General features: G+C 48.3%; 1 protein-coding gene across 7 annotated transcripts; it reads right to left on the reverse strand.

The window, feature by feature from the left end:
- Positions 1–4,547: 4,547 nt before the first annotated feature.
- Positions 4,548–26,004, reverse strand: LOC144158487 (uncharacterized). 7 transcript variants are annotated; one of them, XR_013320078.1, is made up of 12 exons: positions 25,666–26,004; positions 19,644–19,758; positions 17,437–17,622; positions 17,003–17,186; positions 15,486–15,600; positions 14,062–14,304; positions 12,199–12,369; positions 9,230–9,416; positions 8,845–8,945; positions 8,635–8,775; positions 7,062–7,210; positions 4,548–6,458 (listed from the first exon to the last, which is right to left on the reverse strand). XR_013320078.1 is itself a non-coding variant. In XM_077689395.1 (11 exons), exons 3-10 carry the CDS (start codon positions 17,516–17,518, stop codon positions 8,659–8,661), a joined length of 1,200 nt encoding a protein of 399 aa, XP_077545521.1. In that variant the 5' UTR covers positions 17,519–17,622; positions 19,644–19,758; positions 25,666–26,004; the 3' UTR covers positions 7,600–7,690; positions 8,635–8,658. The 7 variants fall into 7 exon arrangements, 2 of the variants coding, with proteins under 2 accessions (XP_077545521.1, XP_077545520.1); XR_013320079.1 differs by lacking the exon at positions 25,666–26,004 and adding an exon at positions 21,786–22,717; XR_013320081.1 differs by lacking the exon at positions 17,003–17,186.
- Between the last annotated feature and the right edge of the window lie 33 nt (positions 26,005–26,037).

The following is a 26,037-nucleotide window of genomic DNA, read 5'->3' on the forward strand; positions in this document are numbered from 1 at the left end:
GAGTTCTATTTGTGATACAGGTAACCAACGCACTGCAGCGGCAGCTCAGATGGAGTGGCTGCAGCAATGGGATAGAACCAACTAAAAGTGCAACAAGTTGGCGGCTAATGGGAAGACCTATTGGCGGTCCAATTGGTCGGCCAATAGGTCACCCAAATGGCCGGCCAATAGGTCGCCCAATTGGCCGGCCAATGGGAACGCCAATGGGTGCCTAATACATCATTGGCCGACCAATTGGCTGACCAATTGGCCGACCCATTGGAATACCAATTGGTCGGCCAATGGTTTTTTTCGGCTGGGGTCACTGTACATGACGGCATGCTTGCGCTGAAAGGTGGTTCACAAGGACCTTAGCTCCACATTTCCCTTTAATATATAAGTATGGGTTAATTGGCATATTCATACCTATAAGGAAGGGCGTCAGACAAGGAGACGCAATCTCTCCCATGTTATTCACAGCATGTTTACAAGAAGTATTCAGAACGTTAGATTGGGAACAGTTGTGCGTGAGGGTTAATGGAGGATACCTCAGTAACGTCAGATTTGCTGATGACGTTGCCTTGCTAAATAACTTGGGGGACGAATTGCAAAGCATGCTTACCACACTGGACAAACAGAGTAGAACCATGGGCCTGAAAATTATTATGCAGAAAGCTAAAGTAATGATTAATAACATCGGGACAGCACAGCGGTTTGAGATAGGTGGCGAGGCAGTAGAAGTGGTAAGCGAATATATCTCCTTAGGCCAAGTTGGGACCCGAAATCCCAACCATGAGGCAAAGGTAATTACAAGGATAAGAATGGGGTGGAGCGCATTCGGCAGGAATTCTCAGATAATAAATAGCAGCCTGCCATTGTGCCTGAAGAAGAAAGTGTATGACAGCTGCATCTTACCGGTACTCACCTACGGGGCAGAGACTTGGAGGCTCACTACGAGGGTTCAACTTAAATTGAGAACGACTCAGTGGGCAATGAGCGGAAGATGATAGGTGTAACATTAAGGGACAAGAAGAGAGCGGAGTGGGTCAGGGAACAAATGCGTGTTAACGACATATTAGTAGAAATTAAGAAGTGGATGTGGGCGGGGCATGTAATGCGAAGGCAAGATAACCGTTGGTCATTAAGGGTAACAGAGTGGATCCCTAGAAAAGGCAAGCGTCGAAGGGGGTGGCAGAAAGTTAGAGGGGCAGATGAGACCAAGACGTTTGCGGAGATAAATTGGTCGCAGTTAGCACAAATGGGAGAGGCCTTTGCCCTGCAGTGGGTGTACATAGGCTGGTGATGATGATCATGATGATATAAGTATGGATCTTATGGTCCTACTATCTACTATCACCTCTGTCTGCTGCTGCACGACAGAGCTACCGATATTATGCGGGTTGATTTCTGTTATGTGTTCTCTATAATTGTCTTGTTGGTGTGCTTAATTCTTGTTTCATGTTTTGTAGTGTGTCAACACCCTGTGGCGACTGTTAGAAATTCATAGCAATTCACTGCTGCATCTAGCATGCAAGTGACGAGAGTTTATCAAAGCAAAGGGCAGTACAGTGGCCTCGTGCCATTTTGGTGTGCCTAATAAAAGTGCTTGATGGTGGAGGAACTAGATGTTAAAGTTGCCATGGAGCCACCCACAGAAGAAATAGGTAGCTTCACGGATGTTATGAAGTACACGCAAGGTTGCAGAATAAGGTAGCAGTCACATCTGAGGATATCCGCTGCAGAGTACCTGGGTTCATTGACTGAGTAGTATGAAAAGAACTTACAGCTTACTGAGCACCGCCAAGTACCGAGTATAACTTACCGAGTACTATGAAAAGAACTTACATTCGGGGAAAGTGTGGCAGCTCTGAAGAGTGACGTCAGTCGATGAGAATTCGAGTGGTGAATGAGGACCAGAAAAAAGATTTTGGCGACTCTTTCTGTAGGGTGTTTTTTGTCATATTTTTTTTTCACTTCAAGTTAGTTAGGCGATTGACCTGTATAGAGGATTGGTGGTAATACATTTTTGTCACTTGAATTTTAATACCTTTGAAAGCATCTAACTAGGCAAACCATTATTTATACAAAGGGGAATGCTAGAAGGAAGGTAGGCATGCGGTGTGTAAGAAAATTCGTGTGCAACTGCTGACAACAAAAGTCTAATCACTCATAACTTTCCGTATAAGGGCACAGTTTTTGTCTGTACAGGTACTCTACAACAAGCACTTGATAAGCTGAAGGACGCCGAGCTCGCGTCGAGCCTAGACTCGGATGACAAGGAAGAGCCCGTCAGGAAGCGCCCCAGGGGGTCCCGGGTGTACACCCGTGGGGGGCCTCCACCCGGAGTACAGCAACGTGCTTCCGTTGGTAGGCCATGCATTGCGTAACTAAAGAGATGTGTCTGGAATTGCAGAGCCTTTGATTGAATGCCATTAGCATTCTGTAGCCCTTCCCTGAGATTTTTGTTGGTGTGTATTTGCGTAACTATTTATCTGAGGTAGGGCTCAATTTGATATCTAATCTGAAGAGAGTGGAGCGAGGGTAGGGTGTTACAGCAAAAGCAGTGAAAATGACAAACAAGGGGACCATTTCGGTCTGGGGCAACAGTCTGAAGGCACAATTCGGACTTCAGATGAGGGAGCCTGGAGTGAGTAAATTGATGGTTTGAGGGAGGGAGAGGTGGGTGGGAACTTCAGCTTTTAATGAACAGGAGGGAAAGGGTGAAATGAATTTTGGTTATAGAGAAAGAAACATTTAGGAGGTGCGACATCGCTGCCTCCCACATGTATTCTCAGAAGCACAGCAGCGGCATTTTAGCAGAAGAAACAGTGCACATTACACTGCAGTATGCCATACCTCATCACTGCGTGTAATGTGGGCAGAAATAATTTCTATTCAGGATATGCCTTTCCATTATTCGTATACTCAGCACATTTCACTAAGAAAGATCTGGAAACACTCCTCTGAGGTGCCAAATTATTTTCATCCAATTAAAGGAGCACTGACACCAAATTTTCACTTCATGTTTTTATTGGTTGATCGAGACCTACTGGCCTAACAACCACGAAACAGTGGTTAAAGCACATGAGCGCACGATATATACCGAAATATAAGGCTGTGAAAACTGCCGTCCCCGGCTGCCAGCGTTTCCTGCCCGGAGAGCACGGGCGGCCAAAAATCCCGAATATACGTCACAACACTGCCGGCGCTATCACGTGGGTAGGCGAAAACCTGTGACGCTCTACCAGCGCTTGTTCGTCTGCTACAGTCGCGCACGTGGTTCGCACGATGTCGCGAAGCGGGTCGAGCGACGAGTCGTCGAGCGACGTGGAAGATTTTACGCCGCTTGAAGAGCTGCCAGACGCGGCGGCACTCGCAAACGGGTGCCATTTCAAGTTTGACCCGCTGGCAAGCAGCAGCGATTCAGACGGCACCAACGAAAGCGACAGCCCTGAAGACAACAGGGCCGCACGCGTCGGAAACGTGGAGTGGTAAGCTGTCTTGAAAAACATTGTAAGAGCTTTATGTCAGCGTTTTGTAGGTGCTGCGATGGCGATAACATACGAATTCGTAATTATTTGTCCAATCGTAACGGCATCATTGCAGTTGCAAGCGCTACCCGGCGCAACGTTTTTATAACGCTGTACTGCGCGAGGTGAACTCCATGTACGCCTAACGTCATGAGTTCATTTTGCTCGCTGAACCTGTTATGCAGATCGATGATGAAAAACGGCGATTCAGAGCGTAACTAAATGGAACCGCGTCCTGGCCACGGAAGCCAGCACTGGCAGTGTTTTGCATGTAGGCCTGCTGCAGTGGTCCATTTCCCGCAGGTGCCAGTGCGGCCACTAGTCGGCCTATGACTGACGGGCTGCAGTCCGTGTGCTGCAGGGAGGTGCCCGAAGTCGACGCCCTGGTGCCGGAGGGCGATTCCTGCATTACAGCACACCCCACGTACCTCCACGATTGCCTGAACATCCACGCGCTGGAAATTGCCTACTACGCATTCCGGCAGAACCGGCCAAGCCTCGTGGACTCCCCGGACATCCACACGTAATAATTTTGGGCTCCAATAAATTGGTTTACTACTTCTAAGTGGCGTTCATTCATTCCGCGACTACTAATTGCGCTGTAGTACCTTCAAAATGTGCTTGTCATGCATTTGTTTCCCGTGCGTTCGCAGCACACAAAATCAACACGAGGGAGTGCACCATTACTGAATGAGAACCAGGGTGTACTTCATATGAAAAGTTAAGGGGGAGAATAAAATCCAACCCTCTGCATAGATATTTGTTGAACCTCTTCCCCCATTTCTTTGTTTTGTTGCTTCACCTTGCCCAATCATCATTTTCATCAATGATAAATTACAAATCAAGCTGTCATGTTCATTTAAAATTTGCTGTGTCTCATTCTAGACGGTACAGGCTGACTGCCTACAGGCAGTTTGCCCGGTGGATCTACCACTACCTGGGTGCATGCCACCGAGAAGTTCTTCCAAGCTGTGCAGTCTGGAAAATTAGGGACACATTCCCATCTGAGGCGTACGTTGGGTTCAGGTACCCAGAATATTAAAAGTGGTGGAGCAAAGACAGTGTTTTTATTTCATAATAGTACACAGTGCAATGTCATGCAGTATAACACCTTCTCTCATGCCTCAAGAAAAAACGAACTTGAAGTAAACAGACATACACAGGAATGTATCCGCATCATCACTGCAATCATAATTTTAATGCCAAGGACACATGCACCATACATACTAAGTCATCGTACTTTGCACAAGAAAAACAATGATACAATCCTTTCACCACATCGATTCGCGTATACAACTTTGGTGCTTGGCTCACACCAGCTCTACTGCAAAACCTAAAGGCCCTTTTCCTAGAAATCACATGGCCCCATGCAAAGCACGTGGAGTCTTCACTTTGCCATCAGAATTTTTAGGGCAGGTGCTGGTCAATAAGCTTTTTTTTTGCTAGCCACAATTAATCCGCATTCACACGCTTTTCAGTGATGGCTGTGTATTTCATAGGCAACATTCAGCCATACTGACAGTAGTATTTCTTGACCTAAAGTCAGCATTTGATTCAGTCTTACACACTGCAATTCTAGAGTACTTAGCTACTTTTGGTCTCTGTGGAAGACTGTACACCTGAATTGCGCATGGAAAAGCAGTTGAAACACAAAACAGCATGCGTCACCCCTGACAGGCACTACGAATTTGTAGGAATGCCGTTTGGGCTGGCCAATGCCCCAGGGGTATTCAGACACAGGATCAACGTGGTTCTGGGACTCCCACGATACTCCGTGGCACTTGCCTAGATGGATGACATGTTGCTCCAAATGACAGCTATAGACGAGGGATTCACACACCTGTGAAGATTTTGGAAGCTCTATGAAGAGCGGGACGGACACTACGATTGTGTAAGTGCTTCTGTGGCTGAGTCAACTACCTTGGTTACGACATCGAAGTCTTCTCCGGGTCATTCCAAGCCAGACATGTTGGAGGGTTGTGAAAAGTTGGCACGACCACATCGGACATTTCACTGTGGACGGGACGCTGTGAGGGTCAAGAGAGACCGACTGGTTTTCAGGCATGAGGCGCTAGGTTAAGCAATACATAGTCACTTGCGTTGAATGCCTTTTGAAACGAAAGTGTTTTATGCTGGAGTCCACCAAGATCTAACTGACGTCATATCAGTCACGGAAATGACATTGCCAGAAAAACTTCCGATTGACGCGGCGGTGACGGGATTTGATCCATGAACTCTTCCGTCGCGACGGGAGGTACGAAAAGCGCTCCCGACTACGCTATGAGCAGACGCATGAACAGAGCGACAAACACGCCTTATCTAGGAGAGGCGCCGACAGTTGGCGCCTCGATGCCAGCGCCTACGTGTACGGGGGACGCGCAGTGTAAGCTGCGGAGAAGCCGACTTGCTGATGTCGCGCTCGTGTCGTGACGTGACACGGTTTGCTCCAGCGTGTGTTCACCAAACAATTTGCTGATAATTCGTTTGGTTTCGTTCGCACAAACGGTTTGCTAGCGCCTGTGGTTTCAGTCGGATTTACGCAATGCTCTGATGCGTTCATCCAGTGTCTAACGTTGGTGCGTCTAACGGTGCCATACCGACGAAATATAAGTAGCGATGTGCAAGTTCATACCGATGCGCAATAAACATTCAACTGCTCCTGTAAAGGCACATTTCACTTTCGTGTTTTACCGGTTCCTATGGAAGAGGGAGCAACCCCATTTTTTTCACCAGACGCCTACCAGTCCGACACTGTCACTTCACACTACCAAACTTTGGCAACCAACACCTAAGGTAAGTTGAAGCGAGAGAGCTTTTGTGCAATCAGCGCTTCCTTCTCTGCTGGGCTGAGGGAACTGGCCAGGGGTGGTGGCTGCGGTGGACAGACTTGGTCAGGCTGTCTGGAGTCCAGGCGGTCCTCCACAGCTCCCATCAGGCGCTCGATGTAGCCTACAAACACAAAGCAACACAGGCTTACAAAAAAATACTGAAAATGATTACTTATAAGCACAGACATAGCATTTTTAGGTGTGCTTCAATGAAGGCAGTGGTAAGGGGTGCGAGAAGTGTTGTAAATTTTATTTGAACATCGCGCTGTACTGTCACGTGGTTGGAATGTGCCGCGTAAGGACGACGATGAGGATGATATGTACGTGCAGCATGCAGCGCATGCAGTGACTTTTACTTTGTCTTTGAAAAGGAACACGACGCTCGTTGAAATGGATACCGGGTCTTGCGACACTTTTCTTCGGCGCCACTAAAAGCCAAGGCGTGGTTTTCCCACAAGAGGAGCACCCCCAAGTCTTTGGGGAGCACCGCCAAAAGTACCACCCCCTTGCTGGCACAAGGAGTGTCAGCTAGTCTTTTTTTGAAGAGAATGACGACGAGTTCAAGAATGATCTTTCTAGTGCTACCAACAACAGTGATTTAAATTTATAGCTCTATCACATTCAGCACGAGGCTGCGTGTCACAACTGGTTGCAAACATTTAGAGGAAGCAGTTAAAATATCCCCATTGTACTGAATGCAAAGATGTGTACACAGTGTACGTACCATACGTGGGTGGCAGAGTGATGGCAGAGACGGTGCGACGTCCTTTACTTTGCCTTGGGTTATTCACCCTCCAGCGCAGGTCTCCACTACTGGTCCTGGCTTGCTCCTTCCCAGCATTCTCGTTGTAATGGAGAGCAGCCAGTGCCCACCTGCAATACATTTGCACACAAAAATGCAGCTTCACGGAAATGGGCTTGACTTCTCCTGGCTGCTCCACAAGAAACCCGACAAGATATACGTAGCCAGAATTTTCTATGCATTGGCTAGTAAAGCAACATGACAAAGCAAGCCTGGTTCACACAAATTTAAGGGGCTGCTATGTCATGATGCTGGGAAGGCCACGTACAACCACTGTGTGGATTCTAAAAATGTAGCCGTGCAGTATGTCTGGTTCTAAGTTTTAGTGCACAGTCGCAAAGTTGACTTTTTGTTATGAATATTCACCTGACATGCATCCCCATGTAGGAAAATGCAAACGCTTTCGGCGCAAACCGATTGAGCGCAAACCGCAAACCGAGCGTGGAAGGATTCCACGCTGTAGGTTTGAAAGCAAAGAGATATCTGCCGGATATCATGGAGCAGCCTCTTGTTACCCAGAAGCTGTTGAAGCTTGCAGTAAGCATCGGTCCCTAAAAGAGCATAGTAAAACCTTGTAATAAGAATTATGGTACAAATCACTGTTTCATATGGGGAAAAATAAGGGGCAGGTGCTCGAAGCTGAACTAGTTTTACTTGGAACAAGAGCGCAGTGTATGTGCATAAACGAACTGGCAGCAGCATACTTGTGCCGAACACAAACACATATTTGCCCTTACAGCAGGCCACAAAGGAAGTACAGCTTGAGGCCGTGCAGGCACACTGATGCGTTTGGGTTGCACACCTGCATGCCACTACTGGGTTGTGCCCCTGTGCACTGCACATTTTAAAGCAAATTTACAAATGCAGAAACAAGAAACAATGAGAAAGAATAACCATTGTCATAGAATTAAGAAACACATTATTTGACTCTATAGGACTAGCCACGCATACCTGCCAGGTTGTGTGTTCACATTTCCTGCGATTTGTACAAACTTGTACAATTGAATTTGTACAGGCACATAATGTGAAATTTAAGTTGGGTTTTAGTCGACCAACCCTGTTTGAAATTTTGAAGAAATTTTGAAGTTTTTTGAAGATCACGAGCATGCACCCACACTTTGCGCTCACGGCAACAAGCTCTACCGCACTGCTCCGATGATGCGTGGCCAAATGGCAAGAGGAAGGCAAGACCATGCCGTGGAGGCATGCAAAGGAAGGTTTAAAAATCACAATTTTTCATGCCTTGCGCTGTCCTATTGATCTCACTATAAAATTGACCCCATATAAAATGTAGTGTCATAATGCAGTAGTGTCATGATAAAAATTGCGCAAACCCTATTAAATGAGCCTTTTACTTTTTTACAAACAAAAGTTACTGAAGAATGCTTGAGAAGCTGTAGTCAAGGTTTCAGTTTTCGTATTAGAATTCACTTCATCTTCTCTTTGAAGCCAAACATCCCAATTTGCACACCCCTAGCAATGCAATATACACAACCTGGGTAGATCCATTTACGTGGCTTCAGGTCCCCGGCTTGCACCTGTTGTACAGTGCGCTGTGGCCATCATGCTTGTCTTTAATGTGGTTGAGCACAGACAGCCACACAGCTTCAGCAAGATCAGCATCGCCTGCACCAACCTGCACAACATGACCAGTGTGGTTCACAACAGACACTCATTGCAAAGCAGTCACACTAGGGCCCCTTACCTGCACAGCATGGTAGATGTAGTTCACAATAGACTCACACCACAAGGCAATCGCATCACAGCCTTTTGATTTCGAGGCTGCCAAAAGCTTTTTCTTCAGCCCTAAAAAAACATGGAGCAGACGTCTCACATTTGTGCCATGACTATTGTGTGCCTATGCATGCAGCTGAAATAAACACTTTGAGAGAAAGTGTTTATTGGAAGGCTTGTCAGATGGGAAAGGACAAGAAGTAGATAAACACTTCTGCTTACTAGCAACCAAATTATTTTTAATGAATCGGGGTCCAAGCTTTATTTAAACACGAGGGTCGAGCCCAACACAACAAGGGGAACGGAAACCAGCCCAAGTTTTACCTCTTCTGAAACAAACATCATGATCTACTGACCTTTGCTTACGTGCCAAGCATCGATGAGGTGGCTCACACCGGGCCGCTGCGTCCTCAGGTACTTCCGAACCTGCGGGTGCCGGTCCGTGACCAGCTCGCCTATCATAACGTCGCCATCATCTAAGAATTCCAGGGACCTCTTCAATCCCTCAAGCTCCATGTGGCTGCTTGAAGCAACCTCGTTGGACTGCAAAAGAAAAAGATCCCGAAGGTTTCTTTCATCTATCACTGAATCGGTAAATGTAAAAACAGAACCCCCCCCTCCTACCCCCACTGAAACATTACTCCTCCCACTTCACTCTGGGTTCAAAAAGCCATGGTGTGCCCAGTGTAATCCCAAGGCACTGTACCCACGGACCAAGAATTATTCAGGAAGCGCAAGAGGGCTTCCTCCGGCGGCACGATAAAGTCACGCCGCCGGGTACGGCCCCGACGCGCCCTCTGTCGCGGGGCGCCAAAGGGAAAACGCACGCAGCGCGCTTTCCGAAAAGGCTCGCTGGTTCAAAGTCAGTCAGTGCATTGCCGGCTGTAGTCACGGGCAGACTACGCCGACAATTTCCTCATGCGACTGGACTTTCATTGGAGTCGGTTTGCGGCGGAAGAAATCTTCGCGTTTCAAACGTTGTTGTTAGACGAAGGGGCCTTGATATTTTTGGGACGCAAAACCTACAATAAAAAAATTTCATGTGGCTGAAAATCTGGGTATGATTTGTTCCAGTGAATGATGGTTCGTGTCCTCTATGCCTTTAGTTCATATTTAGACTGCCCTAACTTTCCCGCTCTGCTTGAGCAACATGAAAAGCGCGCCCAAATCTGAGAAGCCCGTGACAGGCCAGAGAGGCAAGAGTGAACCACTTGTGGCGAGAAGGCGGCAACTGCCAATGTCGTCTGCTCCGGGACTCCTTTTAGTGCTTCATTTCAAGCGCGCTATGGCTTGTGACTAAGGCAGTATTTATTATTACCGTAATTACCCGATTCTAACGCGCACCCTATTTTCCTGGCAAAAACCGAAAAAACTTGCACTTCCGATTGTAGCGTGCACGGAACTTTGTGAGCAAGAAAAACGAATGCGAGATAAATGGGCGATTTATTTCTCAAAGTAATCTTACTCATCTCCCTCCTCGTCGCTCTCCGCTGACCACAACATCTCGTCCTTGGTTCCGTCAAGCGCGTTCGCGATGCCGCACTTCATAACGAACGTTCAACCATGATCAATGGGATCGTGGCCCACGCCTCGCACGCCCATCCTGCGAACTTCTCCAGAGGCGCACGCTTCAACTGACCCCTCGTTTTGAACGCACGAGAGCTGCTGCTGCCATTGTGTGAACGCCGATAGAAAATGATGATGATGATGGCTGGGTTTTATTGGCGCAAGGCCGACTATGGGCTAAGAGTGCCAAAGAAGAAGTTACTGAATTTTGATGAGACCGTAAATACTAAAACATGTGACTAAAAATAAAAGTGACGCAAAACAAAAAACAATGGAGATGGCTGGTGTATAGGGCCAGGATGATTACACGTGATATGACAAGAGCTGCAGAAAGTTTACCTCAGCTAAAAACTTAAAAACACGTTGACTAGAGAACATTGTTTCGTCGGCTAAAAAGTATGATGGGTGCAAAGGAATGTATCGTCTGTATAATTCAGGGAAATGTTTGTGTCGTGTTGTGTCAAGTGCCTTGCATGTGATTAGTATGTGGACTATGGATAGGCCCTTTCCACACCTGCTACACGTGGGTCCCGAAGTTCCAGTGAGCAGATGGGAGTGCGTCACGTGTGTGGCCTATCCGCAGCCTAGCCAGGGCGACTTCAGTGTATCCGTTGTGTGAGTCAGTTGTGTAGCGTCCCAATTGTGGTTTTATTACGTGTAGTTTGTTGTCTGTTTGTTGACTCCAGTGTAACTGCTATGTGTTACGAAGCTGTCGTCTGATGTGTGTCTTTAGGTCGGTGTAAGGTACTGTTGTAATGACAACTGTAGTCATGAGAGCAGCATCACCAGCCCTTTGGTCGGTGGCCTCATTGCCAGGGATTCCACAATGCCCTGGTACCCAGCATATAGTTATTTCAAGATTTGAGGCATATGCAGTCATTAGTACCTTGAAAAGGGCATTGATCACATAGTTTTTAGATGACCTTCCTAATGACAGTGCCTGTACAACGCTTTGAGAGTCTGTGTACACAATGGACTTGGGAATTTTATGTTTGATGATGTGGTTTGAAACGAGTAAAATGCCATATGCTTCTGCCGTGTAAATACTGTTTTGAAAATTCATTGTTTTGCTTACTCTAACATTTGGTCCGTGCACTGCACAAGAGACTGTAGAACCAGTTTTCGACGCGTCGCTATAGAATTCTGCGCACCTGTACTTAACGCCGATAGAAAAGCCTGGGCGCCTATGCTTCCTGCGTCCGAAAAATTGTTGCTAAAAGCTTTGGCGCCATCTTGAGATGGCGATGGGTGAGATGAAATTTTTGTTGTTTCGGCAGTTTCGGTTTCGTATCCGATTCTAACGCGCATATGATTTTTCGACCTATTTTTCCGGAAAAAAGGTGCGTGTTAGAACCGGGCAATTACGGTAACTGCCGCTAAAATGTCCAGTACTGCTATTTATTTACTTTAGAGAAAGAAATCTGGCAATATTCGATGATATTACGATTTTCATTCATCACGTCCATAGAAGAACATGTAAACTATGACAATCGCAAACACACGGGTGTTTTTGCTTTTTACCTCCATCAGTAAATTGGCCACTTAGACCGGGAATGAAAACCGCGTCTTTGGGCTCAGCTGCACAATGCCTTAGCCACTGAGCCACCGCGGCGGGTAGGCATGACTTGTGCTCTTGTACTCTCTCTAACCTACTAAAATGAAGAACCAATCACTGAAATGTGTACAAATGTACGTTTACGCCGTACTATCGCTGCATATGTTATTCTGACTAGGAATAAAAATATCATTATCATCATACCTGAACAAGCCTGACGTCCACAATCTTGTTCATTGATGTTTCAAGCAGCGAGTAGGTCCCATATTTGGCGCTGTACCCAGGTGAGTCGGAGCGACTGTCACCAGCAAGCTTCGCCCCTCCTCCTGTTCCTTGGAGCTTCTGAAGCAGTGCCGTCTGCTCCTCTTGCCAAACCTAACATAATGTAAAAAAATGACTGCCATTTCATACGTATCGTGAAAAGTTGCAGTACTATTTCATTGTGACACACCAGACCTGCAGCCGAGGAGATGTTTGTGGTTCTGTCCCAGGCACTATGTATTCCTGGAGCAAATGAGCTACTATACAGGGTTAAAACTTAAGAATGGCACTGGAAGTTGCCCTTGAGCCTCATCACCGCAACCGGCTGTTCCTCCGCTTGGCGCAAAGAGTGCGTTACTGCGAATATTTTTGGAAGCACAAAATAAAAGAACCTTCCAAAACAAAACAAGTAACCTAATGTTTTGCAATTTCAAAATTTCAATGTGACATACATTGAAACATTGAACAAAACTGCGTACGGGCACTGTGAATGTCTTCATACACCTGCAGTAAATCCAGATGGAAGGCCTGCAGTGAATCACCTCTCGCACTCTGCATTCTGGTGTTCAGTGAAGCTCCATGTCAAAACCACACAACACGTTTTAGCCGAATTTATTTTGGTTGGGGTGGGGGAGGCACCTGCTCATGTTTCTGGGTTCTAATAACCTTTTCATATTTGTAAATTGGTACCTCAAGCTCGTATCCATGAGTATGTCTGCCAGTGAGACTGTCTGCATCTGCCCTTGTTTTGGGACTTGAATTTGCATAGAAGACACTACAACTTTCCATTCATAAACATCTCAGTGTAAAAGGGAATAAAAACAAATGTTTATGTGGCAGTTCTCTAGCCAAATTATGTGTGAATAATTCACTCCCACATATAATTAAAAGAAAAGCAAACGTTTTTGCTGTTTGGACTACGATTTCTTTGAGCTTGCCCCAGAAGATGTAAATTCAAGCAGTGGGCATAAAAAGGTGAGCTGTAACTATGACGCAAAAAATTTTCCCTGTACAGGCATTTTCCCCAGTATCGTAAAATGACACTCCAAATGCCGTGTGTTAGGGCGTATAACAATCTGAAAGAAGTGAAATAGCCTGTTATAACCTATATTGGCGTTCTCGAAATCTTAATTGGCATGACAGCTGCGAAAGAGCATTTTTCACGAATGGAGAATTTACCATCCATTCGGAAACGCCTGAGTAGACTCGATCAGAATTGCATTGCGTTGAGGCTTGAGCAGAACTAAGCTTAGAGGCGCTTTTTCCTAAATATGTGCAGTGCCGTGAAGCACGATTTTTACGCGCAGACACTTCACGTTCGCTTCCTGTAAACTGCAGGCTTTCTTGCCAAGACTGCGCAAAAAAAAAAAAGAAACGCGTAACAGTGCGATATTAAGAACAGTCGTAGAAATGACGGCAGTGCTTAGGCAATGCACATGTAAGGAGCAATAACTAGGAATAGAAAGTAATAATCTCACGCATAATAACGAAGCAGAAGCGAAGTTATTTTTCCCGCGTGATCTGAAAGAAGCAATTCTGTTATTGTTTTTCTTTTTACACACAGCGCGCTACCTCTGTGCACCTCCGATTGGCGTGGCCTTTGTGCACACATTACTAAACACAGAAGTGTTTGATGCCATTGTTATTACCCATCAGCATCATTTAAAATCTAAAATTGCTCTCCATGCCGTCATCGAACGCGCGTAATGTTGCGTACGTCGCGAAATTAATCCTTCAGCAGATAATAACTTCATTTAGCTTCTTCCTGCAGTGTTTCGGTGAAGTATAAAAGATAGATGTTATTACCGTCTTCACCGCAGGATGCAAAATATCATGTTGAAGACGAAAGTACGTCCTTGTGGTGAAGCACGGGATGCCTGCACTCTGCAGAAGCCGAATGGACTGGGTTGGGCTGGATCCAGTGAAAAGAATGGCCGCAGCGAGCTCCACGTTGCCTACAGCAAACCGCTTCCTCTTTGGCTGACTGTGCCAGATGTGAAGGTGGCCTTCCTCACACGTTGAGGTCACAACGACGAGTGTGGCTGTCACCTGAAATGAAAAACCGTTCAAGCTTTGTAATAGCTTTACAAACATCATAGTGCACAGGTGAAACTCAGCTTATAATTTTTTGTACAGGGTAATACACATTTTGTCTTCATGGCTCCTTTAAGTTGGGGGAATGAAGCAAAAACGAAGCCAAAATGCTAGAGCTCAGTGAACATGAACTCTCTTTAAGAATTTATTTCAGAGTGAAAAACTGTGAGTTGCGCCTGCTGCTTTTGCACTAGCTTAGGCACTACATGGTGCACCCCCCCTTCTACTCGCACTTCACATACAGTCTTCTTACCACAATAAAGGTTACCTCCTCCTCCTCCTCCTCCAAAGTGGCAAGGCCTTCGTAAATGCATTCGTAAATGTAAACGTAACTGATGTGTCACTTGCTTTTGACACTTTTCGGTGCCCTAACACGCTTCAAGAACCAAACGTGTGCTGAAAGAGCGCCTTTTCACAAACTTGATGCTCTTTTCTGCACTCAAGATGTTGAAGAGGGTGTTAGCTCGAATACTGGACCGGGCGGCGGCATTCTTTCTCGCCGTCGGAGACGGCATTTCAAATTGAGCCTGTCTTGAAAAGACAATACTTCGTTTTCTGGCGTTACGACCCCTCATCGATGAAGATAGCAGTAAAGGCGTGCCACTACAAGCCGATAGACAGGCGTGGCATCTGAAAACTTAACTCTCGAACCAACTCTGCACTCACACGTGGAAACGTACGGAAGTTCGTTATTCTGGGGAAAAAGAAAGTGAAGTGAACTTACTCGTGCTACCTGGTGTGGTGTCACGCTAGAGAAGGAAAACCAGAAGTGGATGCTATATGTAGCCACGGGATGGTGCTAGCCGCTCCGTGCATCATCATCATGATGGATTTCGTTTTTAGGCAATTTAGACGTTTTTGTATCTGCTGGCTCCTTACATTAGTGCTAGTATTCGCTGAATTAGTGCATTTCTCCGGCCGATGTTTCAGTAAAAGTGCAAAAAGCAATGACCGATTAGCTTAGCGACTTCGCTACATCCAGGTCAACCACCGCAACGCCTTCGTTACATAGAGGTCACAAACACATGGGTTTTAACGGGGCTGGAAATGGGGAATTGAAAAACTTCCTTAAATCCAGGAATTTCCTACACAGAGGTTTACTACATCCAGGCTTAACTGTAACATAATTGTCCCACCTCCAACGAAGACTTGGTTGGGCGCAGACACTCCCTGCAGAACTTGAAGCACTTCATCAAGCATTCCTCATAGACGATGTACTTCCTTGATGACGTAGCGAGCACATCGCTGTGACTGCAAAACAAATTCTTCATTAACCTCAGGAGGCAAAGCACACACACACACACACATTCTAAGCCACCAGATATTGTTTTGATTCTTTCCGCAGCAGTTTTCCTGATGGACGCAAAAGAGGCTGTACGTCAAGATTTTGGCATACAATAGAATCTCGAAACGGAAATCGCTTAAACGAAATTGCCGCTGAAATGGAACAGTAGCCTGTAAGTTGGTTGGTTTTGTATTCAGATAACATAAAGATACTCCCGGTAATCGGAACTAAATTTTCGGCTTCACCGTGTAAACGGAACCAGAATTGGAACTTCTTGTGATACCCATTGGCATGAGAACGACATTTTTACAGTTCCGGCTGTTTCGTGCTTGTTTTTGTTTTTCTTCCTCCGTATTTTTTTTAGTTTCGTTGGGCTTGTAAGCCTCGTCTTGTAAGTGGTTAGCCGTGTTACAGCAACGAATGAAACATCGCAGTTCTTGTTCCAGTCGTTCGGTCTCAATTCAAGACGCCGAGGTTACAGGACTCAACTCCTGCCGCCTGGTTCGTGCCATCGTGGTGCTATTCGCACTTCATTACCGCGTTGCCGTCCTCGAAATTCGGTGGCTTGCAAGCACTCGCGAAGTTGAGGTCTCTAGCCTCCGTGAAGATGCAGCTGCAAGGACTCAAACAAAAATAATTGATGCATTTTGTAGTGCACAGCAACTCATTGTTGCCAAATGAACTTTGTGAATGCTGTGCCTATGCCTCTTGTAGGTTTTTTGCTTTCTAAAAAACATTCACGTGCATTCACCTTCTAGTACTTAGAGTTCCATGAAATGCCATTACGACTGCGTAGCCACATAAATTTTCACCTTTGCACATCTCTCAATAAACGGAACTCCTGTTAAACGGAACTAATTTTTTCGATCCCTTGAAGTTCCGTTAATCGAAAGTCTACTGTATGTTGGAGGCTTCCAGGTGGCACAAATCAAAACCTAGCCCTCCGCTGCAGTGGGCTCATACTGCACATGTAAAACTCCCCTTCAAAAAGCAAAAATTCAGCGGGGTTTTTTAACAGCCTTCATCTAAAGTTACAAAAGTGACAGATCATATGGCCTGTTGTAACCTTTACATTTACTTCTTTTGGAAAAGTTTACCTGTTGACTTTCTTCTAAACCAAGAAACCAAGCAGACAAGGCTTATTGTGAAAGACATGAGGAAGGTTTTGGCAAATTACCAATATGGCAGACAACACACGAGCGAGCAACATGTAATGTTACAGGTTTTGTCATCATAGGTAGATATTTGCCCAACAATGCACTGGAAACTGCAAAGGTAACCAACATTAAAAAAAATAGCTAAAATCTTAAACTGGAGGACTGTCCAAACTGTTTACAATTAGTAAGCAGAAATTTGAAAGGCACTAACGCCGTTGACATTTCGAGTGCAGGGTCGTAAGTCTCATCTGCAGGATCATCTCTGAATGGAATGGACGTGTCCATTGGTTCCAGCTCCAGGTGGTCTGGCACACTAGGACAAGGCGTTGAGCAGAGCCGTTGATGCATGTGCTCATGCAGCAAGACATCGGGGAGCTCCAAATCAGTTTGGCACCCTAGAAGCAAGATCAGGTTATTACTGGCGAGAGCTTGGACTGAACTGTGTGAGCAACTTCGTGCTCATCTATTCAAAGGAGTGAGAAAAAGTTACTAAGGAGGAAAAGAAGCAATGAAAAAGTAATTATTACGCTGTACAAAAATGCCTTTATAGTGTGTGTTGGAGGAAAATTTCTGAGAAATTGGTTTGGCTAAACACGCATTTGAATTCGGTACAAATGAGCTTTTTCTCCAGTAAAGGGAACGCACCGGCATCTTCGGTTGCGGGACCTCCTGCTTGCACACCAATTGAACGGGTTGTGGGCCTGCGGTTCACCTGCGTGCTTTTCATGGCTACGTGTGCGTGGGCCTGCGTCTGTGCATCCACGTGGCCGACTCTGGGTGGGGTCCATGCCTCGTTGGCTGGACTGGCAGCAGATGATGCAGGTGCAATGGCTGAATGTAAAGGCAAGAAATGAACTATATCAAGCAATTTTGGTACAATGCTCGCACTTCAATGATGAATGGTCAAGGATTGTTTGCTTTGGCACACCTGGTGCTTCGGTCAAAAGACCTGGAGAAGGCTCTTACACGCAATCACCTCATACACGAAACACATTCAGTGCACGGTACAACATCCATAAGCTTGCCTCAGGAGAGAGAGGAGGAGGAGGAGGAGGTTGGAGGAAGGGGTCACTTCATTGCGTGCCAGAATGCAGATGAAAGGTGCTCATTATTATTATTATACTTGATACAATTATAAAATAAAGTTAATATTTTTGTTACTTATTTCCAGAGGGCTAGAAACTTACATTACCATGGTTTTTACAATATCTTGTGGCTATTACAATTTCTTGGTGCACAAAAATCAGTGCGCAAGTTTCCCACGGTAAGGTTTTGTAACTGTCATTCATTCATGGCCAATGTAAAGACAATGAATAAAACATATGCTTGAATGAAATGTCCTTCTAGCCAAATGTGGATGCCAAGACCTCTCACACTGAATTTTTTCTCCTGAGACAAGCGCTGCCAGCTACAGACAGCTCAGTGACCGTTTCTGTATGATAACCCAGCAAAAAATTGCTGTCTCTCTGCTTCACTGTCTCACAACTACAAACATTCCCCTGCAGCAAGCAGCTTTGCCTAAAGCACACCCCTGTCACTGCCACTACCAACAAGCAATTTAGCTGTCACTTGCAGTCTATATTTCTATACGTAAAAGCGCGACAAAGTAACCAAACAAATTAGAGGTGTGCTGTTTACATTGTTTGTCCTTGGTTTTGAAAGCGCCACTCAACTGGTCTAAATAGAGCACCGCAACAAGCAGGTTATTTACCGAGACTCAAGAGCGAGCTCATAACGTGCAGTTTTTTTTTTCTAGTAGGTCTAAAGCTCTTTATACCTTGCCGGCAGGTGCATTACTTTGTACAGAAAGCGGCTTAGCGTGTTTCAAACAAACCGCCGGAGCACTCGGAAGCACAGCGATATTCCGAGCGCGTGAGACAAGCGCTATCACAGACCTTCGCTCGCCGGTGCAATCGCGACGTCGGCGCTGTCGATAACTCGTGCGCCGCTTTCTGCTGCTGCATCTTCCCACATTATACGATAGGAATGCAGGCGATTAGGCCAAGCGCTGCGTCAGAAATGTATACACCGTGTGACATAAACAATAGGCGTACGAACCTGTCGCTTACGACGCTTGGGCGTCGCTGCTGCGCTCTCAGCCACAGGTGCGCCGGGAAGAATGGTTGGCAGTGACCCGGGAAAGATCCATGCGCGACCTTTTGAAAGGTTAAACCTCGCCAATGCTAAGTCGGCCCGCCAGGCTTGCTAGGCATAGTCGGTGGCCTGGCTGCGTCCCCCTGGCTTGTTGCTTGAAGCTCACGTGCTCCTTCCGCCTCCTGGTTTTTTGCCTCCCCCTGCTCCTTGTGCGCCCGGCTTTTAGCCCCTCTGGGCTTGATTGCGGCACACTCTCATTGGCTCTTTGCCTTTCCGTGTCTATATATGGTCGCCACTGTTCTGCGCAGCACTCTGATTGGCTGACCAGCCCGCTGCCATATTTGACCATGATGCCTTGGGCTTTCGGTGTGGCATTCGTTCATTGGTGCGCTCCTGGCGCACACTTCAAATGGCCGTTTCTTTTTTCTTTTCTTTTTCGGGGGATTTTGATGTCTCCCCTTTCCAGGGATACCCTTGACACATGACAAAATGAATGGAATGGCACTGTTGTTTTGCTTGGTCAGTGCTCCCGCTATAACCTTCAAATTGATCCGAACTACGTCCCTCCGCTCTACTACAGACACGAGCGAAGGGAACTGGGGCCAAATGGTGGCAGTCAGGGCAACGACAGATACCCGTTCAGTTGATGAAGCCAGCCGAGCTGATAGAAGCAGTGCACACCGACGACGGGAACAAAGGTTCAGAACCGACCACACGGCAGGAGACGCGACAAGCACCACAAGCGAGGGAAGACAGACCTGTTCAGGCGCGGATGTGGCAGCCCAGGGAGATGTTTCCACAGACGCTCACGAAATGCCCGGCCGTGTTGACAACCACACCTTGCGGGTTGGGGCCGCAACAGGTGACGAAGACCTACGAGCGAAATGCACAAGCATGAGCAACTTTTCTGAGCTCCACCTTCCCGCACAGACGCTCACACACGCACGATCGCCAGCTTTAAAACACTGGCCACTACTACGGGATGCACAGCAGAACTATGCAATACAGCAGCACAAATATTTCACCTCAACAAAACACGGTGGCTGTGTCTAATGCACGTTCTTGTCTAGCAAACCCTCCCATGGTTGAGTCGATGGTTGATTTCATGCGTGTTGGGATGCCGATTGAGACCAGCGGCACTCCAGGCGTATGTTTGTGTGGCTTCTGTGTGGCAGTTTTGAACGTGGTGTAAGAAAAAAGTTAACTCGTCCAGCCACTCTGTAAGGAGAGAGTTTCTTACTGAGTACTCACTAAGATACAGCACGGTTGAAATTAGAGCCCCAAAGTAGAAAGGTACCCCAATCCAAAGTATTTGCAGGTGCGCGTACGTGCGCCTGCAAGTACTTTGAATTACGCCACAGACTGTACACGAATGACGGGAAGCATACAGACGCACGCACGTGCAACGGAAACTCGTGTGGGGCACAGGCGACCGCAAGTATGACAAAGCATGAGAGAGCACTGAGCTAATCTTTGTCAAGGCTTCGCTTTCTCTTTACTGCAGCACCCAGTATCTGTGTGTTTATCACAGCTGGCGCGTACAAAATGGGAACGAGCCCACTTGTCACAAGCCCGCTCGTCACCAGAGAACTCGTCATAGGCCAACTTGTTACAACGGCCTTTTCGTACAATGCCATATCGAGATAGGAACTCTAGGTCAAGGTGCCTTTTCGTACCAGAGATTTTGTCTCATCCCGACCGTGTGAACAAAAGCCTCGAAGCGCTGACCAGAAATTGGCGTTGAAAGTGGTTCCCCGGCAGGTTTCAACAGTGTTATACTCGTTACAGCTGTTTAGGAGGGCGTGGGGAGGTCTGTGTCACCTGCATGCGTGTATAATGCCCTGAAGCACTGCTTTTTATTTCTTCGGGGAAGGGGGGAGGGGGGTGGAGAAGTCAGCGTGACCTGGACTGCTTTGAAGGGCTGATCATACAGGGGCGTTGAGGTTGGGTACTTAGCTGCTCTAGACAATGACAAGTTGCAGCTGTAGTTGGGCAGGGGGGTAGAGAGGTCTTTGTGACCCCGTCATGGTGTGACCTGCACATACGTTTGAACCCTTTAAACGCAGCTCAAGTGTTCTTCAGGGGGGGGACGGAGAGGCAAACAGCGGGAAGCTGCGCACACCGCACTTGTTTCGAAAACAGCCTTGAGCAATGTGAGTTTGGGCACAGAAAAAATGTTGGTCTTTGTTGTTCGGATTCCCTTTTTGTCGCTTGGTTTCATTGCTCTGCGACATTGTAAACAAAGCACTGACTTTAAAGAGCCAGGAAGAATGGTCTACGGTCAAATCACGTGACCCCTAATAAAGAAGCATCAGGGTGTAAAAGCGCGTCATGTCATATACGTTTGATTCCAATTATAGTTATAACATAATTAATGAAGTGTGACAGTATATTAACCTAATTTCTTCCACAAAAAATTCGAGCATACTCGCCCTGGGCTATAGCCAATTTTTTTGGGTGGGGGGGGGGTGTTATTGGAAGGCAGAGGATTTGCTGGAATAAGCACTAAGTGTGGCTCCCGTCGTCCCTGCACCTGCCTACACCGTTCTTTTAAAAGGCGGCGAATAGCAGGCGGTAACATCACTGACGTTCCAAAACATGCTCTTAATCGAGTTTTTTATGTGGCGAATATTCTGGCAACAAGAGAATTCCCCGTACAAAATGCCCTGTGACGAGTTGGCCAATGACGAGTGGGCTTGTGACGAGTGGGCCTTGACTCGTACGAAACACATGCATCCCGGCAAACGTACATCCCAGTCCTGCAGGCAATTCCGTGTGTTCTTCGTACGATTGTGTCTTATGTACGCAATTCTGTGTTCTTGCCTACATAGTAGTACTTCAGCAAGCATGGGCGTCTACAAGTGTAGCTCCAACAAAAGAATGTGTACTTCAACGCTTACCTTACAGAAATAACCACGTGCGAAATCAGCGCTAGGCTCTCTGGTCCGAATCGCTTTAGGGGGTAACCGACGATCCCAGCACGTACGCACGTTTACACCTGTCAGGAAAGCGGGATGTGAAGGCTTTCCTAGGAGGTGTGAACGTGCACGCGTACAGAGGTCAAAACTGTTAACAAGAACGTGCGGACGCATGGCCTTCGGTACGTGCAGCGCAGCCTGCTGATAGCCACCGGCGTGACCAGCGAGATTAGGGGACGGCGCTGCGGCAGCTAGGCATGCGAAAGCTATTACCGATGCTTCCTTGTTTGGGGGGAGAGGTTCGGCCTGGTGAGGGACCGACAGCCCCTCACCAGGCCTTATGTGCCTGCGCATGCGTGCTAAACCTTCCCCGCACCAATAATAAACGTCTTGAGGCAATTTCCCAGTCAACGCTAATGCTTCCTCCTTTCCTGCACAACCTACGTTAGAAAGGCTGTAGCCGACCCACGTTCCACTTTTTTTATATCGGAACCATACCAAAGGCGAAAAAAAGACTGCACTGCTTATCAGCGCAAGATAACGTTTAATATAGGCTTTAGCGGCGGTCGTGGTGGGGGACTTTCGGCGTAGAACCGTGCCCGCCAAAACACGGAAGCATCGGCAATAGCTTTCACATGCGAAGCCGCCGCAGCGCCGTCACCTCAGCTCGCTGGTCACGCCAGTGGCTATCAGCAGGCTCCGCTGCACGCATCGAAGGCCAGGTGTTCGCGCGTTGTTGTTAACAGTTTTGACCTCCGTACATGCTGTGACCATCGGTTACTTGTATTTCGAGGCACACTTTTTCATCACGAAATAGGGAGGAACCCCCTGAAAGGCTTCGGACCAAACAGCCTGGCGCTGGTTCCGCACGTGGTGATTTTTTTACGCTGAGCGTCATATAAATCCGAACTAAAGATCTGTCTGACCACAGTGTAACATGCGCCTGCAGCGCTGCGAGCTAAAAGTGGCACTCCACCGGCAAGCATTTCAGCGGTCTGACAGCCAGGGTTGCCACTGAGTTTTGGGTCAATATCGCCAGACGGCCAGCATAAAGTCGCCGAATGTCGCCATTTTTGCTTTAGAATTCGCCAACAGTGTCGCCACACTAAATATCTACGGCAACGCCTAAAAATAAAAGCTCCCAATTTTGTATAACCCCATAAAAATGAGCCACGTTCAAAACACTTATATTGTATTGATGTTTTTCAATGCCAGTCGTATGGTACGCTTCATATTGCCTGGTTCTTCGACTAGCCGTTAGCCGGCGCCGCAGGAAAAGCCCACTCTGGAGTAAGTAGCAGCTGTAGTATTGGTGGGAAAAAAGCAGAGAAAGTCGATAAAGTGTCATCCCAAGCAGGGGTAGCGGCAGGGCAGAATTAAAAAGAAATCTGAGTTGAGGGTTAACTAAATTTAAGTTACTAAGATAGGCTAGATGGCGCATGCCGTTACGTCGATTCAAAGGGGAGGCCTTTGATTATCATCATCACCATCACTTTGGCGGGAAAAGCCCACTTTGGCGGCGGTTTGCGCGCAGGCGGCCGCGGCCGCGGTGCAGCAATCCTCCCTGTTCTGTGAGACTGTGGCACAACCAGCACAACCACAGCTTGGGGAGCGCGCTGCTCTTCGAGGCTCGAGCGGAAGCTCTCCGTACTCTTGTGCGCTTCGTACTCGCCACTATCGGGGCGCGCGGTGGCCCCGCGCCGTTTCACACCGGCTACGTCGCCGCTGAAGGCCTGGGTCGCACTAGAGAGGCTTTCTTGTCGCACAGGCCACCCGTTTTCGGGAACAACGCGGCAGTAGACCATGTACGCTGTCGTAGCCTACGCGGGGGTAGCGGAGGCTCGGTAAGCGCCACTCGCCAACACCAGCGGGCTGGGCGCACGAAATCTCCGGACAATCCGGCCGCCGAGCCACCGAACGACCAGCGAGAATTTTCTCGCGCCGCCGCGGACCCCTCGCCGCGCACGCAGTCGTTCCTAACGGAGATGCTCCCCGAGATGCAACCTCGTTGTTGCAGCAAGCCAGTAGCTTGATCGAGTCCCTTTCAGGCGCTCTAAAGGTTTCCCTGGAGGCACCGAAGCTGTTAAGGCCACTGGTGAGGCTGGAAATACCAGTTTACCGCGGTTACGAGGATACCATCAGCGTGACCGGCTTAACTATATGGGACTCAGCGACAGCGATATGCTCGCTCGTGTCGTGCCAGTCGTGCTTACGAAGCGAGCAGCGCAGTGGTACCAGCTTGCCGGTCACCGATCCGCCACGTTCACTGAACTCAAGGCGGCAATCTGTCGCTAATTTCTTCCAGTGGACTGCCATCGGAGGACGCGGCGTGAACTGGAGCTGCGCACACAAGCTCTCTAGGAATCCCTCCTAGTGTTTGTGCGGAGTATGGAGAAGCTATATCAAATCGCCGAGCCGACAGCCCTGAACGATGAACACGTCGAGAGGGTTATCAGGCAGGCGCAACCCACTTTTGCGGCGTACCTGCGCGGCGCTCGGTTCCGCGACCTGGAAGAGCGAGCCGCTGAGGCGAAGCGGATACAGGGCCACATACTCGCTTCCCTAGCGTATGGCCAGAGTCCTTCAATGCTTTACTGATTGAAGGACTCTGGTATGGCCCTCTTCCTCCGGCAAGCGAGGCTCTTGAGCCCCGCTGCGCGTGGAAGGGAGCATCCTCTTTTTCTCGCCACCCGCCGGACGCCGCCCACGCAGTCGGAGCGGAAGACAAAGGTCTGTTGGAAATTAGCGAACGAGCTTTGGACCCATACACTTACGGACGCCACACGGCCATTGCCAGGAAAAAGCCTGCAACAACCGCCCTGAACTCCCAGGTCCGGCGGCAGGCGGAGACACTCCAAGGGATGCCAATCGCGGGAAAACCCGTGGTGGGCTGCGCTGTTTTCGTTGCAGAAAAGAGGGCCACATGAAGCGCAACTGCTCCCAGCCGCCGGCGCAGTTGGGAAACGCAGGTGCCGGCCGAGCGGGAAAGCCCGTTCGGCCGAAGTAATTCTGGTGGCCCCTCCCTAGGCCGCCCGGGTTACCCCGTCGGAGGGCCTGCTCCGTTCATCAGTGTCGTCATTGCGGGTCGAGAATCCCGGCTTTATTGGACACGAGAGCTAGCGCTTTGTTCGGAGACGAAATGTTGTACGTCTTGCAACAGCGTTCTGTTCGCCTCAGGGAGTGGCGAGCTGCGTTCAGCCTTGCCAGCGGTGTTGCGCGTGCCGGCGGCGCCGCTAGGTTGACAGTTCGATGGTACGGGCGGAGGAGTCGATGTCGTTTTATCCGCCTGCCAAGCCAGAGTGTCCCCGTGATTTTGGGCCGCGACTTTCTTCGGAAGTCCAGAATTACGATCGACATTACGATCCCGCTTTCTGACCCCCGATGCCAATCCCAACGCCGCCGCCTCGACATGCCCACGCCTCGGGCGAAATAAGATACTGAACAGAGACGACTGAAACTTTCGAACACCGCATGACCGCATCACGCGCAGAGGTATTGCGGCCGTGTCAAAGCAACACCGACTAGGCAGAGCAACGCCACCTAGACTGGAAATGATTTCCTCTAGGTGGCGTTGGGCAGAGCCGTCGGGACGGACGGAGAAAGAGAAGTGGGGGAGCCAGAGTCCCAAGCCGAAATTCGCCATAAAATCGCCATGTCGCCATTTGTGATTTTCGGTCGCCACGGGCCTCTCAAAGTCGCCAATTTGGCGAAAAGTCGCCACCAGTGGCAACCCTGCTGACAGCGGTTTCACAACACCTACGAGGCCACAGCCCCGAAGGCCGCGCCCCGTTGGAAAGCAGACCAACCCCAAGTCAGAGGGAGCGGCAAATACCACGAGCGAGAGAATCAAGAGAGAAGAAACCTTTTCTGTAGCAGCTGTAGGGCCCAGAGAGATGTTTCAGCAGAACCTTGCGTTATCCCGGGCGTTTTGGCAGGCACGCACAACACGGTTCACGCACGGTGAGGCCGCGACTGGCTACAAAGCCCTACGTGAGCTACCCCTAAGAACTGCGCTTTCCCAGGCAGTCACGTACGCCTGATGGTCAGCAATAAAATACTGCACACCGAATTATGCACGCCAGAAGGACTCAATACTGCTGCGCAAAATACGCACTCCACAGTGGCAGTGCCCAGCCGATAGTTAGGCCCAGCCCACGCTCTAGTTCACTCTAGTTTAGTGAACCCCCCCCCGCTGTTGATTTGACGTACATTGCGCGCCCTTCGGGACTCGGGG

The sequence above is a fragment of the Haemaphysalis longicornis genome, unplaced genomic scaffold (assembly GCF_048455015.1).
Source record: "Haemaphysalis longicornis isolate Haplotype H1 unplaced genomic scaffold, Haemaphysalis longicornis Haplotype H1 scaffold_10, whole genome shotgun sequence".
NCBI classification, from domain to species: Eukaryota; Metazoa; Arthropoda; class Arachnida; order Ixodida; family Ixodidae; genus Haemaphysalis; species Haemaphysalis longicornis.

Excerpts from the sequence above, each read along its gene's own strand:
- LOC144158487 (XM_077689395.1), bottom strand. The coding sequence starts at position 17,518 with ATGAAAAGCACGCAGGTGAACCGCAGGCCCACAACCCGTTCAATTGGT. Across the intron at positions 14,305-15,485 it reads CAACCAAGTCTTCGTTGGAG|GTGACAGCCACACTCGTCGT; the intron begins GTGGGACAATTA and ends TTTTCATTTCAG. Across the intron at positions 8,946-9,229 it reads TGCTTGGCACGTAAGCAAAG|GGCTGAAGAAAAAGCTTTTG; the intron begins GTCAGTAGATCA and ends ATGTTTTTTTAG.